At 42.1% G+C, this 16011-nt stretch overlaps 1 protein-coding gene and 1 long non-coding RNA gene across 3 annotated transcripts in view; both read right to left on the bottom strand.

Moving 5' to 3' along the window:
* Nucleotides 1-16011, bottom strand: part of LOC309344767 — a 57355-nt gene that overhangs the window by 13884 nt on the left and 27460 nt on the right. The gene's annotated exons all lie outside the window — the stretch shown is intronic.
* PIGA (phosphatidylinositol glycan anchor biosynthesis class A) lies at nucleotides 613-15980 on the bottom strand. Of its 2 annotated transcripts, XM_081867344.1 has the most exons (7): nucleotides 15139-15980; nucleotides 11485-12265; nucleotides 9527-9659; nucleotides 7304-7436; nucleotides 2411-2617; nucleotides 1390-1649; nucleotides 613-742 (listed from the first exon to the last, which is right to left on the bottom strand). In XM_081867344.1, exons 2-6 carry the CDS (start codon nucleotides 12200-12202, stop codon nucleotides 1392-1394), a joined length of 1449 nt encoding a protein of 482 aa, XP_081723470.1. In that variant the 5' UTR covers nucleotides 12203-12265; nucleotides 15139-15980; the 3' UTR covers nucleotides 613-742; nucleotides 1390-1391. The 2 variants fall into 2 exon arrangements, with proteins under 2 accessions (XP_081723470.1, XP_081723471.1); XM_081867345.1 differs by lacking the exon at nucleotides 1390-1649.

Genomic DNA, 16011 nt, shown 5'->3' with positions numbered 1-16011 from the left:
GCTGCTGCTTTGGGAGTCCCCGCTGGCCCCTTGCTTCTGGTGCGTCCCCCCTGGGACCCCCCTTGCCCTGGCCATCGGCGCCCCCCTCTGGGAATCTTCTGAATCGCTGGAGAAACTCATGGAATCTCTCGGGCCACTGTCATACTCCCCTACGCTGCCCTCAGATTCTTCCCCTTCGCTCTCCGTTTCCTCTCCCCTGTGCCTCTGCTCCTGAGCCCCTGACAACAGAGAACAGTGTTGATTGTCATATCAATATTGTAATGGGATGTTAAAAATAACAAAATAGCCAAAACATAGGGACAGTTCAGATAAACTGGGAAGCCAGGTGCATGATGAAGAAATTGGAAGGTTCCAATTCTACTTTAAAGCAAACCACAGTTCCCTGTAATTAATGAATTTAAGGAACAATGGTTTATTTCTGCCATATTTTATAATCCTATGCAAACAGATTTGGGAGTAAACCATTTGGATTTCTCAGAGCTGGATAGAATTGCACTAGTTAACAAACCAGGATCTGAAACCATGGTTGATCCTGGTTTATTTCAACAAACTATGGTTTGAATAACTCAGAATAAAAATCCCCCAGGTTTATCCATAAAGGGGAACCATAAGTTTTGGGTTGTTGGTTTTGTTTTTTTTTACATAAAAGCAGAAGCTTCCAACCTTCTCCTTGTTGCACCCTGGAGATAGGGAGGCTCTCTTGGGCTTATCCGTGCAGCATGAAAGCAGTTTCCAGATGTGTCTGAACAAAACCATAAAAAGTAAATTGTAACACCAGCAAGAAGCAACTTCTTCCAAAGAACACATTTTAAAATGTATATTCAGGAAAGCATGCAAAAAATTAAAATATGCTTATTTTCATACTGTTCATTAGTGCCCAAGAAACCTAAAGAAAGATTCAGTCCAATCTCCTCTAAGTGTCTCACATTGGTGTCTGACCCTTAAATCTCCTCAATGTGTCTCACATTGGTGTCTGACCCTTAAAAAGCACAGCTGACATCTAGAGTTACAATTTTGATCTCCACTTGGTTTGCGCTGGAACAGAAGGTTCATCTTTAAGGCTTGGGGGAAGGTAAGGATATTAAAAATAGGGAAAGCAGTAAAATTCCACCTATTCACCCAAGTCTTTCTTTCAGTAATTGCCACAATGAGATTCTCCATATTTAGACAAAATCATTCAGGTTGAAAGAAATGTGATCAGCTATTGTGGCAGGTCTTGGCAAGCATAACTATCCTAAGCCATTTTAGACTATCCTAATCTGAGGTAGAACATCTTCTTTCCAAAGATCAAGAAAAATTGTCCAATAATTTATAAAAATATTGCTTGGCAAATGTAAATCTAACAGCCAATGCTAGACCATAGGAGAATGCAGTCCTGTTTGTTAGCACCTTTAACAGAACGAAGTCTTCTCTTTTTTGTTTTTATGGGGGAAACACTGTTGAGTCCATGCCCCGTTTTCTCCTGTAGCATTTATTGCAACATCAATAAGGTAATCTGGTGTCAGCCACCTCAAGAGGATCAGGAAAAGAAAGCTGAGCACAGCAAAAAGAGCAAAAATGCAGCCGGTCACTGGGCCACAGTGAGAGATTAGTCTGTCAAGTCGTTTGCCCATTGGTAATACAGTTTCACCTGCCACTCTGTCATACACCTAAGAAAGAAAGGGGGGGAATACATGAGGGTTGTCTGCAATGTTTAGATTGCATCATCTAATAGGCAAGACATCTGCTTATAAGGCTGATTATATTCTAAGTCCAATACAGGGTGTACTTCTGCATATGCACAAGCACTTGTGGGGCTTAGGAGAGATCTCAGAAAGAGGCCCATAGGCAGCAGCTCTCTCTCAGCAGCAGGTCCACAGACTGTTTTGCAAGGGGAGGCTCTTGATTCTCAATAACATTGCATCTAGGGGAGGAGGAGAATTTACTCATCTGACTAGAGTTGCTCCAGTACAGAGTACAATGTATGTGAAGGTTTCTGGTGGAAATAAATTAGGAGTATCTAGTAAAGACTGTTAGTTAGAAGGATTTCCACACCAACAAGCTAAATAGTGAAACAACTAGGAGATGTTATGCAAGGGCCCAAGTGAAGGCAATTTTAATGAAGCTTGCAAATTATGCTACCAGCACAAGGAATTTGAGAACTTATTTCTGTTACGTAATATCATAACAAAGTATGACATAAAAACAACATATTTTTAGAGCTGCTCACCCTCCACTCTGAAAAATACTCAAGCCTCCCTGCTGAACCTTTGACCCTTCAGATGCTGCTGGGCTGCCATTGCTACCATCCTGACCACTGAGCACGCTTTTGATGGGCATTGCAACACCTGGAGGGCCACAGGTTCCCCCCCTACACTAAAACAAAGACCAGGAAAATATAATGGGTCTCAGAATATGGAAGTGTACCTACTTTTTCAGTTCTCTTTGCAACATCCTTCCAAGTATAGAAAGTTTTAACGTTGTTGTGTATTATTTCTGAAGACAGAAGCGATCCCGACTTCAGTTGACGAATTGCCTTTTCCAAACCATTACAGAGAGATTTCACAGAAGGTTCACATAAGATTATAAAATTATCTGGCAGCACCTCAGGAATCCCACCAACCCTTGTACTCACCACCTAAAATAGCAGGAAAATTTATATTATACTTATCAGGCAATTTAGGTTTCAAAAATACTATATCAATAATACAACACAGTAATGAATGTTTCACCTCCAAATGATCAGCTGTAAATGTATAAATAAATGTGTTGTCTTGCCCTTCCATCTAGGTGGCATAAATGGCCTTCTCAGCTTCTATCTCAACTTTTATCCTTATAGTAACACTGTGAGGTAAATCAGATGAAGAGTATATGAATGGCCCAAAATTACACAGGGAGACTCATGACTGTGGAAACTCCTCAAAAAGGAGACACTTTGATTCAGCGCCATTTCCCTCTCCTTTGACCCCCCCACCCCGTTGTCAAAACAGGTCACTTCTTGCCCAAACACCCTCCACCAGTACTAATATCTTACAAATCCATTAGACAAGCTGTTTTAATTTTGCTCTTTTGTATTAGATTGAAGGTGGCGTTTTGACATTATAAATCCATATTTTTATTTTTGCTATCAGCTTCCTTCAGTCTTTTTGAGGATAGACTGGATGTGGGACTTCCAGGAGAAAAGCTGGCTGGCTAGTCATTGACTGCTGACACTACAAGAAGATAATTATGCTGTGATTAACAATAGGTAAAACATAAACCTTTGTTATTACTCTCTACCTTTGAAGATAGGGAGATCACAAGCTTAATGTAAGTCAACCATATGATGCAGCAGCATCAACAGATGTATAACGTCCTGATCAAGGGAAGTGGTAATCCCACTCTACTCTGCCTTGGAATACATTGGGTGCCACAATTGAAGGATATCGACAAGCTGGAACATGTGCAGAGGAGGGCAACCAAGATGACCAAGGGTCTGGAAACCAAGACTTATGAGGAATGGTTGAGGGAATTGGGCATGTTTAGCTTGGAAAAGAGACTGAGAGGGGATATGATAGCCATCTTCAAATATCTCAAAGGCCGTCACATGGAAGATGGAGCAAGCTTGTTTTCCCAATGGCTGCAAGTTACAGGAAAGGAGATTTCAACTAAACAGTGCTGACAGTAAGGGCTGTTCAACAATGCGATGGTCTCCCTCAGGAGGTGATAGACTCTCCTTCCTGGGAGGGTTTTAAGCAGAGATTGGATGGCCATGTGTTATGGATGCTTTAGCTAAGATTCCTACATTGCAAAGGGTTGGACTAGATGAAGTTTTTGGATGGAGGGAACGTGTTGGGAGCAAGGAATCACCATTGTGCCTGCATAATAGCCCTGAAGGTTAGTCCTTGGGACATCAGGTCAGCTAAAGCTCCCTTCTTTTAATTACTTCTGAGATTACTTTCTATCTTTTTTTATTTTTTATTACCTTTATTTCCTGCTTTCTCTACTCTGGATTAATGAAGGTATGCACAAAAGGTGTTGGATGGAAGGTGAAAGACATGCATGAGAGGCAGGGAAGATCTCCCAAGTGGGAGCTGGGAGGGTCCCCCACCTTCTGTGGGGGACAAGAGCTAAGCTGCACCTCTGAAAGATGGCTTTCTATCCCCCCCCTTTATGCTTCTTCTTTTCTTTTTTATTTGGATTTGTTGTTTTTTAATTGTAGTGTATGCTGAAAAGTATACACACACACACACACACACACACACACACACACACAGAGTGCTTTTTTCTTTAAAAATGTTTAGGGGTACTCTCATTTTGACTCAAGAAAATCACCATTCTATAGTTCAAATCGGGGAAAACAAATGGACAAAAGTAAAAAATTCACAAAATGTTATAAGTGACATGAAGACTCCCCTAATAGAGGCCCAAGAAAGGATTCATGCACCCCGCCTAGCACTTTATCGCTGCCCTTTGTTACTATATGCGGATGACGCAGTCATTCTTTCTTTTTCTAGAGTAGGTCTCAGGAGGGCCTTAAAAATTTTTGGATCATACTGTAACGCAAATTCCCTTACAATTGATTATGGAAAATCTAAGATCCTGATTTTCTCAAAGAGCCGGAAACTCCATAATTGGAGAATTGATGGGAGAGTCATCGAACAAGTCTACAGATTCCAATATTTGGGAGTTTGGTTACAACATAACCTCAGATGGAAGGCCCATGTAGCCTATGTTACAAATAGAGCCAAAGCTATCTCCTTGGCGATCTTGCGATTCTTCTTCACCGATGGGGCCCTTCATATCCCATCGGCGCTGAAAGTCTTCAAGGCCAAGGTGATCCCGACAATTGCTTATGCCATCTCTATTTGGGGGACTTTTGTCAACCTATCTCACCTGGAGGTCATTCAAAATCAGTTTTTAAGAGGGATATTGAAACTGCCCAACTGTGTAAGTAATACAGCGTTACGCATGGAACTTAATATTTTATCCCTGGAAAATGCTCTGTGGAAGCACATACTTTGTCACTGGTTATCTCTATGGCACAATCTCCCAAACTTGTACTTGATACAATGTATGTGGAGAGATGATTTCCAGAGCCCATGGGTAAAAAATTTACAGCTGAAAATTACGGCAATGGGAATCTCCCCATCCAAATTACTAGAGCAGGACATAGTCCCAGCTAAAAGAACAGTAACCTGTAAGCTAGAGGAGATGGAGTTGCAGCAGAAAATGGTCTTGGGCAATGGTACCTGCTCACCTCTAAATCTTGGTTTATTACCCCTCTTAAGGCTCCCAAACTATTTGAATTCCTTAACTTCCTCAGCTCATAGATATGCCTTTGTAAAGGCAAGATTCAACACCTTCCCATCGAACGTGCTGAGAAATAGATTCTCCAATGGACAGATATCGCTCTTATGTGATTGTAATTGTGGGGCACCGGAATCGTTGCATCACATAATTTTTGACTGTGCTTTTCACTTACCGGCCAGGAGCAAATTTCTTGCTCAATATCTTAAGGGAATTGCCGATGACACAATTGAAGCCAAACTGAGATATCTACTAATTGACGATGACCCCCTAAGATCACTCATGGTTGCTAGATTCTTGATCAGCGTCCTATCCCTAAAGAAGAGAAACGGTCTCCTGTGTGGCTCGGATAACCCCTTTAAACCATGATCTATGTTTTAGGTGATATCACCATTGTTTTAAACCATGATCTATGTTTTAGGCGATATCACTATTGATATCCTTGATTAATTTATGAGCAGAGGGCGATGTATAGGTTACAAATTTATTGTAATGTAAGATGGTGGGTTTTGTTTTTGTTTTTGTTTTGCTTCGGTTCTTGTTTGTCTTTTGTAAGTTTTGTAAGTTTTGGCGATTTTAAATTTGGAGGTTTAAGTATAATATGTTGGTATGGGAAACTGTCGTGTAACGGGCCAATGGCCGTAATAAAGATCAATCCAATCCAATCCAATCCAATCCAATCCAATCACAAAATGTTTAGGTGTATGCGTACCCCTGCATACCCCCAGAAAAAAGCACTCTGTGTGTGTGTAAAGGTTGGATGTAAATAAATCAAGCAAATGAAGATGAATTAATCAAATGAAGTAATCAGTGTACTTTATGACCTCTTAAGCCAATTTTATATGAGCATACGTGAAAATATTAAATAGAGTAGAAAAGGCCAGCACAGCAGAATCCTCAAAACTAGGCAGCACAACAGATATGCATAGCAGTTCCTAGAGGCTACATTTTTTATGTCTTCCTGCAATAGCCAGAAGGGGCGGTTTATCAATCACCTGGCAGGACACAATACATAGCTGGTGGATCATAAATTGAGATCTATGTGACAAAGGTGGAAATGCACCTTTCAGGGTTCATTATCCCACTGGAGCTGTGAGCAGTCACACCCTGAGAAAGAGAGAGAGGGCTTCTCCCAAAGTTCTGCAGGGCTGAAGGATACCAAAGAGTCCAGAGACCTCAGACTCCAGCCTCCCTGCCGCTTCAGAGAGATGCAAGGAGGAGAAACCAAACTCCTTCCCTTTGCTGTAGAAGCACCATCTCAACAACTTGCAGCAGGCAGAACTAATGAATAGATGAGCTGGATTGCTCCTCACCCATTCCTTGGTCTATGCCAGCCAAACATTACTAGAATAAAAAGAGCCAGTTAGGAATCTATAATTCCTCCTGGTCAGTTTCAGCAGTGCTTGTGACTTGCACTCTTTTCTGCCTAGCTTAATCTAGCAACCACGTCAGAAAACATGGAAGTCTGTAATTACTTGAGAACATTCAGAGACTCAAAATGATTTTTTAAATTTAATCCAAACAGTGAGTGATCTTCTTCCAAATGAACCAAAATAAAATTTGATTTAATTCAATCTTTTACCTCAACATTTTCATTTTATATTGTTTTTCTTTCTCCTATATTGCTAAACTGTAGAATAATCTCTCCTTCACTAGATACACAATGTGGCAATCTAATGTTTAAAGCTTTCAATGAATTTTTTTAAGGATAATGATTGAGTCTTCAGTTGTCCAAATGCTGCTTTCTGAATCAAAGATGAGAACAAGACAAATAATCAAGGTTCAAACACACCTTGCATTCCTGAAATATGCAAGCCAGTTATGTTAAAATTCTACATAATGAATACAGGGAACTGACAATCAAGTTGTAAGTCCCATGCAAATTGATTCTTCATTTCCAAAGAACTTGTAGTTAGAAGTGACGACACTTCTGTCAGATATGTTATTCAAAAGTCTGCTTGTTAATGCGTAGTTGTATATTATGTTATTAAGAAAATGTCCAACTAGTCTCTCTAAACAAGGAAACTGTTTTTACCTGTAAACCACAACTGGCAGCTTCCACAATTGCCATGCAAAATGCTTCGGTGAGAGAAGTGTTGAGAAAAATGTGTCCCTGAACCAAGACATTTCTAACATCCTGATGTTCTAAAGCTCCCAGGAGACGGACTCTGCATGCAATTAGAGAAAACAGGTTTTTTAAAGGTAATCTTTGCAAAAGTCTTCATAACCATGTGTATGATCACAGTCAAACGTAAGCACTTGTCAATATCACTAATTTTGTGGCTTATGAACTTTCTTAGCTATTTACACTACTGACACTGATGGGCTGGACTGCATATCAAAACAAGCTCCACAATGCTTTTAAATGGCATTGGTTCACATATTCAGATACAATCCATAACGGGCATAATTCAGCCAACATTTAATGACACCACATGGAAAAAACTTTGTGATGGGTATCCATTATGATAGTCGCCAGAATGGATTACTGTCATGTACTGTGAGGCTGACTTTTAAAATGGTACAGACAGTTTAGCAGGCCCAAAACAGAGCAATGCAGTTATCTGCACTAGTTTCCATGTCATTTCTGGGCCTGATTTTAAGTCCTGGCATTAATTTTTAAAGCCCTAAACATATTGGGGCCAGGTTACTTAGAGGATTGCTCTTTGCCAATACAGTCAAACCTCGGTTGTCGAACATAATCTATTCCAGAAGCTCGTTCGGCTTCCAAAATGTTCGAAAACTGAGGCACAGCTTCTGATTCGTTCCAAGAGTTGTCTGCATTCAGCGGAAGCCGCATCGAATGTTCAGCTTCCGAAAAACGCTTGAAAACCATTCGGGAGCCGAAATGGTTTGGGAGCTGAAACATTCCAAAATGGAGCTGTTCAGGAACCGAGGTTTGACCGTATATACATTTTTCCTTTTCCACTTTCACTCGCCTAAAGAGATGGGCAACTAGCTGCCGTTTTATTCATTTAATTTTTTATTTTATTAAATTTGTACCCTGCCTTTCCTCCTAAAGGAGCAATTATGCTTATGGATCCCCCAGGGAATGCCAACATTAAGACTTTTGTGCCAAGTAAAGAGCTGACTTTTGATAAAGTCCCTCACCAAAGGCTCACGGGGTAAGAGGAGAAGTCCTCTTGCAGATCAGTATTTTGTTAAGAAACAGGAAGCAGACTGTAGAATTAAAAGGACAGTTCTTTCAAAAGAGTGATGTAGAAAATGGGAGTTCACCAAGGATCAGTGTTATGACATTTGCTTTTTAACTTGCTCATAAAATGATCAAGGGCTAGGAATGAGCAGGGAGGTAGCCAAATTTGCTAATGATACCAAGTTGTTCAAGCTGAACAAAACAAAAAGGGACTGTGAAGAGCTCCAGAAGGATTTCTCCAAACTGGGTGAGTGGACAGTAAAATGGCAAAAAAAAAAATAAAAAAAATCCAAACCTCGGTTGTCAAACGTAATCCATTCTGGAAGCCCGATTGGTTTCCAAAATGTTCGACAACTGAGGCATGGCTTCTGATTGGCTGCAAGACCCTCCTGCACTCAAGCAGAAGCCGTGTTGGGTGTTCGGCTTCCGAAAAACATTCAAAAACCCGAACTTTTACTTCTGGGTTTTCGGCTTTTGAGAGCCGAAGTGTTCCAAAATGGGGGTGTTTGGGAGCCGAAGTTTGACTGTATATGCTAATGTAATCTGGACTGGTGGTGAATGACTAGGAACAAGACTTTGGGGCTATAGTGGCTAGTTCAGTGAAGAAGCTCAATGTGGACCAACAAGGAATAGAAGAAATACAAGTATCTTAAGAAAATAACTGGGCATTTTATTTAAACTGAGCAAGAAAGCAATTTTGAAAAGATTTTGAAGAACTGAATACTGATTGACCATCAAGCACCTTCCAGATTACAAATTTACATATTTGGAGGATTATCCACAGCGGATTATCAGACTGGTGTGCCACCCCCCACCCCCATGTGCACTGAGCTTCATACATGGAAAAGAGTGACTCACCTAAACAAATTTTGTAAGTTTATAATATGCCAGAATTGAGAGCACTCTTCCAAAACAAGAATGTTCCAGAAAAATCACAGCATGCTACCAAGTGCTGCTCAGTATCTGGCAGGATGGTGGAAATTATATGCAAATTTCATTAGCCATATGCACCTCCCCTTGCAGCCTTCCTCCCAATGCTCACCCAATTCTTCCTTTGACCCTTCAATCACCACAACAGTATTAAAACAAGAGCAAGGCAAGTACCTGTCATGCAGCTGGTATCTTTCCCGTACCTCTTCTAATACAATTCTTTTTGGTCCTTCTCCTCCAACTAAGAAATGTAAATCTGGATACTTCTGACAAAGTTCAGGAATTATACCACTAAGCAAATCTATACCTGAAGACATAATATTTAGAGGCAGTTGGTATTTCAGATTTGTTACTTATCTACCTGACAAAGCATCCCATCATACGTCAGCATCAAAAGAAAATGACAAAAAAACTGTGTTAATAAAATTGCAAATTAAAAACCATAGTGTACTGTATTGGGTTCCTTGATTTTTTACTGTGACCAGATTTGGAGTTTATTTTCTGAAGTTTACAAATTTACTTCAACTCTATCTTACTCCATAAAAATTTCATTACTGCTGCGAGATCTCAGTGGTACCTGATTTCTAAGTATCTGCTACACTACAAGCAAAGCTTTGTGCAAAAGCTGCTTTTTGGGAAGTAGACAACAATCATATGTCTTACCCACAGAAGCAGGGAGGATTAATGGAGAATATATAAGGCAGAACAAAACTTAAGAGAAAGAGAAGATAAAGTGTCTTGAACAATTACTTTCTTCTAGCAGTTGCACTAGAAAAGCTGTTTCCTCAAAAGTAAGTCCTCCTGGGTTCAGAAGAACTTACTCCCATGTAACACAAGACTGGAAGCAGTGAGGTGGCATGGCTACTGTCAGGAACAGCAGGGAATAAAGTCCACTGACAGAGAAAAGGTAGCAGGGATGGATTCTCTACTAGTATCTAAACTACTAGCCCAGAGGCAACAGTCCAAAAGGAAAATGCACTAGATATTGTGTAGGTGGATTACCAACATGCCTTGTACTGGTGAATGGAAGGTAGCACACTGCACTTTCACAATCATTCCCCCTAAATTAATTGCAGTCATATCCTGCCTTTCCTCCAAGGAGCTGTGCATGGCTTTCCCTTGCCTCATTTTATACTACGAAAAGCCCCGTGAAAGAGTACAGGCTGAGAGATGACGTGACTCAGGGTCATGCTGAGCTTCACGGCAGAGCAAGAACTTCAACACTGGCTCTCCAATCTTAGTGTGACACTTACACGACAGCAAATTTTTTAAAGGCAAAACATTGTGCCAGTCAGTATTTTTCCTCTAAAAAAAAAAAATGGTGCCGGTACAGCGTATCCCTGAGCATCCCAGAAAAAACAACAACATTGGTGCCAGTGCTGAAGATAAAAATGTCTGCGAGAAAGAGTTAATGGGCCAATGCCTTTTTATTACTCTTTGCTCTGAATTTGTTGTCTATCCTAGGTTTTTGGTTTAGGCACCCCTATATCTCACAACATTCCTTTTTATTTTATGTATTTGCATGTTTGGAGGAACAGAACAAACTGTATGCATTATGACCGTTCTTCTAGGCCCCCTACCTGCAACAACAATAGCTCTTGCTCAGGTCATCATGATCCTATGATATCACAGCAGTCTCACCTGTAGTTTCACTTGTTAAAACTGGCAGCCCCACGCAGTTCCTGCCAAGCAGCATGTGAATCCACATGCAACTGCATGCGGTCTGCCACAGATCTAAACAGGATTTTATACTTGCTAGGTCTTAAAATATTTAGGTGCCAGGCAGAAACTTTCCTCTATAACCAGGTCTTTGGCCTTTAACTATCTGTGACCTTTTAGAAGTGGGTGGGATGCTTTTAATGTATTTCTCTATTCTCTTTGTTTCAATGCATCTGTGTGGGATTTATTGTCTTTTTGTTTGGCTGTAAGTCACTTTGGGCTTCCCTGGGTAAGATAAAACAACTGACAAATTTAGTAAATAATAAAATAATAATAAAACCAGCCATAATATCATGCAGCAAAACTTAAGTAAATTTAAAAGGTAGATACAAACAGAAAGGCAATTTCTGATCAACTCTATAGCATTAGAAAGAAGCAACATTAAGTGACACGTATATTTTGGATCTCATTACCTTTTCTATATACAAGCCTGCTGACAACAACAACAGTTATTGTGCTTTTGTTCCTTCTAGATACATCTGGAGTGAAGTCAGTAGGATCAACGGCATTGGGAATGACAGAAACTATTTCAGGATTCAGTGCTGCTCTCAACACAGTATTTTCCTTGCTAGTGTAAGAAACACATATTATGTGGTTTGTATCACATAGCGATACAGTCAAGAGTTTGTTTGTAAGCACCGAACTAACATCAGCAAATCCAAAAAGGGAATGGTCTGTAAAAACTGTCCGTAGTTGCATTGTCTTGGCATGGAACAGGGCATCATGAGCCATAGCAGAAAATGAACTATGGGCATGGACAATGGTGACTCTTTCACGTACAAATATATACCTGAGCAGAGGCAGGCTATGGAAGAGAGTTGTTGCAGTAGACTGGTTGTACATAACTCTTAATGGCAAATAATAGACTTTCAGTCCATTGGTGAGGTAACGAATGCCTTTACGGTCTTCATAAGCATGAGTGACAATGATAACTTTGTGTCCTCTTTCAATTAGGCACTGTGACAATTGGTAGATGTGGCTTTCCACTCCTCCCATGTTTGGATAAAAAAAGTCGGACACCATGCAAATACTATGAATTTTACTTGAACATGATGGAGATTTATGACAGTTCACCGTGGAAGAAGACAATGGGGATAGGAACTGCATGTGATTTCCTCTTTGACCTGCCATAGTAGTTTAGCAATCAGTCTGAAAAGTAGACATTCAACATGAAGAAAAGGCTCCATCCATTTCCTAAAAGAGCAAAGAAAAAAAATACACATTACACATCAAGGCTAAAAAAAAACCTCACCACTTACAGAGGTCTTCATTGTGCAGCACAATACTATGCATGCTTCTGTCAGAAATAAAACACATTCTGTTCAATAGCATTTATTCTTGTCCCTAGTAAGTGTGTTCAGGATTGCAGTGTTAGAATAAAGACTTTGGGGGAAGCCATTATCATGCAATTTATCTGCGTCCCGCCCAGCGTTCAAAATTAACCAGTCGTCAGTTGCTTTTTGCAACTCAGGAGTGAGCGCCCCCCTTGCAACCGTTGAGATTTCCAGTCACGTGGTTTGCAACCGAAATCTCCTGTGGCTGGGTGAGTGTCACTAACTGAAGTGTTCACTTTCCACTTGCTCCTTTTGATGTGCTGAGGAAGAGAAATCCCTTTCATTGTTGTACAAAGCTCTTTCACGGTTAAATGGATTGTTTTTATCTTGCGAGGGATAGGTGTTACTGTCCCATACATGCCTAAACTTAAGTCCCACTGTGCTTGTTCACTGTACGACCTGTACCCTCCAAGTACCACAAAAAGGACCACATAAATTCTCTATGCAGTTGTTTTTTTACAAATTTATGAAGATAAAGGTTTTGTTTTTGTTTTTAAATAATATTTATTAAGTTTTTAACAAAAAAGGATTACAAAACAGTGAACAATAAACAAAGAACACACAAAGAAAATACAAAAACCAAAATTTAACGTAAAAATAAAAAATAAAAATCCCTCTTTCTAATATCTTACCACTCATTTACTTATTTTCATGACTTCCTCACACCTCCCTTTTTTGTATTCCATTTAAAAATTTGTTTAGCAAATTCATACCCTCTTAATTTACCCTTAATTGTTTATCCTCACATATTCTAACTTCAAATTTTCCTCTGATATCAATCTATTCTTGCATATTCTTATTTTGCCTTATTGCTAGAACCACTTCGTTTCATTCCAACGTCATTAACATTCAATAATTTTACAGTGTTTCTGTAGATAGATTTTAAATTTCTTCCAATCTTCTTCCACCAACTCTTCTCCCTGGTCTCGGATTCTGCCGGTCATTTCCGCCAATTCCATGTAGTCCATTACTTGCATCTGCCATTCTTCCAAGGTGGGTAGGTCTTGTGTCTTCCAATGCTTTGCAATGAGTATTCTTGCTGCTGCTGTAGCGTACATAAAGAAAGTTCTATCCTTCTTTGACACCAATTGGCCGACTATGCCCAGGAGAAAGGCCTCTGGTTTCTTCAAGAAAGTATATTTAAATACCTTTTTCATTTCATTATAGATCATCTCCCAGAAAGCCTTAATCCTTGGGCACGTCCACCAAAGGTGAAAGAATGTACCTTCAGTTTCTTTACATTTCCAACATTCATTATCGGGCAAATGATAGATTTTGCAAGCTTCACTGGAGTCATGTACCACCTGTATATCATTTTCATAATATTCTCTCTTAAGGCATTACATGCCGTAAATTTCATAACTGTGGTCCACAACTGTTCCCAGTCAGCAAACATAATGTCATGTCCGATATCTTGTGCCCATTTTATCATAGCAGATTTTACCGTTTCATCCTCAGTATTCCATTTCAACAGCAAGTTATACATTCTTGATAGTATCTTAGCTTTGGGTTCTAACAGTTCTGTTTCTAATTTTGATTTTTCCACCTGGAAGCCAATTTTTTAATCTAAATTATAGGCCTCCCTTATTTGAAAGTAATGAAGCCAATCTCGCACTGAAGATAAAGGTTTTGGTAAGCTACCTGCTCTAATTGCGTAAAAGAGGTTTGGTTTTTACTTTTGCTGGAATGAAACTGCTTTGCAACTTAGAATCATAAAATTGTAGAGTTGGAAATGACCCCAAGTCATCTAGGCCATGCATAGTCAGCCTTTTTATACCTACCGCCCACTAATGCATCTTTCTTGATGGTAAAATTTCCTTACCACCCACCAGTGCTTGATGGAACAACCCCTGATCTAGAACAACCCCCTGCAATGCAGGAATCTCAACTAAAGCATCCATAACAAACAGCCATCCGACCTCTGTTTTAAAACCTCCAGTGAAGGAGACTTGATTGATTCTTTGTTTCAAAATAACTTGTCTTTTGTGCACAGCATTTATTTCATCTTTAGCTAAATCCCCCATCTTATCCTCATTTGGTTTAGTAATTGTCTAAAAAAAACAAAAAAAACCCGTGCCTGTATGTATTGTTGTGGTGACTGAAACCTAGGTTGAGGGTGCCATTTCTCCTAGCTTTTCTGAATTATTATTATTATTTATTTATATCCCGCCCATCGTGCCGGGTTTCCCCAGCTACTCTGGGCAGAACTCAATAGAATATTAAAAACTTCAGCCATTAAAAACTTCGCTATACAGGGCTGCCTTCAGATGTCTTCTAAAAGTCAGGTAGCTGTTTATTTCCTCGACATCTGAGGGGAGGCTGCTCCACAGAGCGGGCGACACTACTGAGACGGCTCTCTGCCACTAACACGGGTGCTGCCACTGGGAGCTGCATTTCTGCAAGACTTTGGACTACAGCACCAGAAAAGCCAAGCTCAGCACAGGGATGCTCCAAGGGCTCGAGGCTCTTCGGATCCCCGCAGGCACCGGAGCGGGAGCATTTCAGAGAAACGGGGCCTCATGGGATGACTATTCCTTATGACACCTGCCCAAGGCGACCCAAGGAGGCTTCCAGGCGACCAACAGCAGGCAAAGCAAGCCCCGGGGAGGGAGGCGGCCCACTCCTGAGAGGCTGACGGGCAGGAGCGGCGCCTCGAGTCCCCTCGGGGGAGAAGGGGGGCGCGGGGGGGGGAGGCCTCTCGGGGGCGGAGGCCCCGCGGGGCCTGAGGCTCACCTGGCGCCCGCGCGAGCGAGGGACTAGAGCGGCGCTTCTCCCGGCGCCCGGCTGCTCCTTCGGCCGCCGCTCCTAGGGGACCCTCGCGGCGGGAGGCGGCTCTTGCCCTTCTCGGAGCAACAGCAGGCGCCCAGACCCAGGCACCGCTTTGCCCACACGCCGCCTTCGGAGCGCGAGAGAAAGCGTCCAATGGAAGGGCAGCGCCCGGAGCACGTGGTGCAACGAAAGCCAATGCGGGCGCTCGCGGCGATTTCTCGAGGAAGCGACGCTGGACTGCGCGTTGACGTCTCCGGCGCCTCCCTCCCTCCCTCCCTCCCTCTCCGCCTCCCTAGGAGGGCCTCGAGGAGACGCCTCCGAGCAGGCCGCCGTTTGCCTGCCTGCCTGCCTGCCTTCACGTGGCCGCTTCCCAACCTCCCGCGGGGCCTCAGAGGGGCCTTGGACTACAACTCCCATCAGCCCTGACGCCTGCCCTGCTCGCTAAGAGCAGCAGGGGGCAGGTCCTGCCCAGCCGCCCCGCAGCCCAAGCGCCCTCTGCAGGCAGCGATGGCCAGAGCCAAGCAGGCGGCTGCTGGCAGGGCTGAGGCTGGCAGGCTCACCATCAAGTGGCACCAGCACCCGCGTGCCCCTCCAGCCTGAGGCCACTCAGCAAGCCGCGTCTCCGTGCTCTTTCACCCCGTGGGGGCGTCTCCCAGGCCCGCTTGCTGGGTGGCACCAGCGGCGCATGCCTGCTTGTGTCTTCCATGCTGATGTTCAGTGTGATCCTGGTGTCAAGCCTCCTGCTCCTGATGATCTAGAAGGGCATTCTGGCAGAGGTGGAACCCCCACTGCTGCACCCTTTCTAAGGCGAGTTCCAGTTGTGGTAAACAAAATCTG

Source organism: Podarcis erhardii, assembly GCF_964252035.2.
Source record: "Podarcis erhardii genome assembly, chromosome: 6".
NCBI lineage: Eukaryota > Metazoa > Chordata > Lepidosauria > Squamata > Lacertidae > Podarcis > Podarcis erhardii.
The sequence above is the reverse complement of the archived record's forward strand: the minus strand, read 5'-3'. Positions and strand labels throughout refer to the sequence as shown.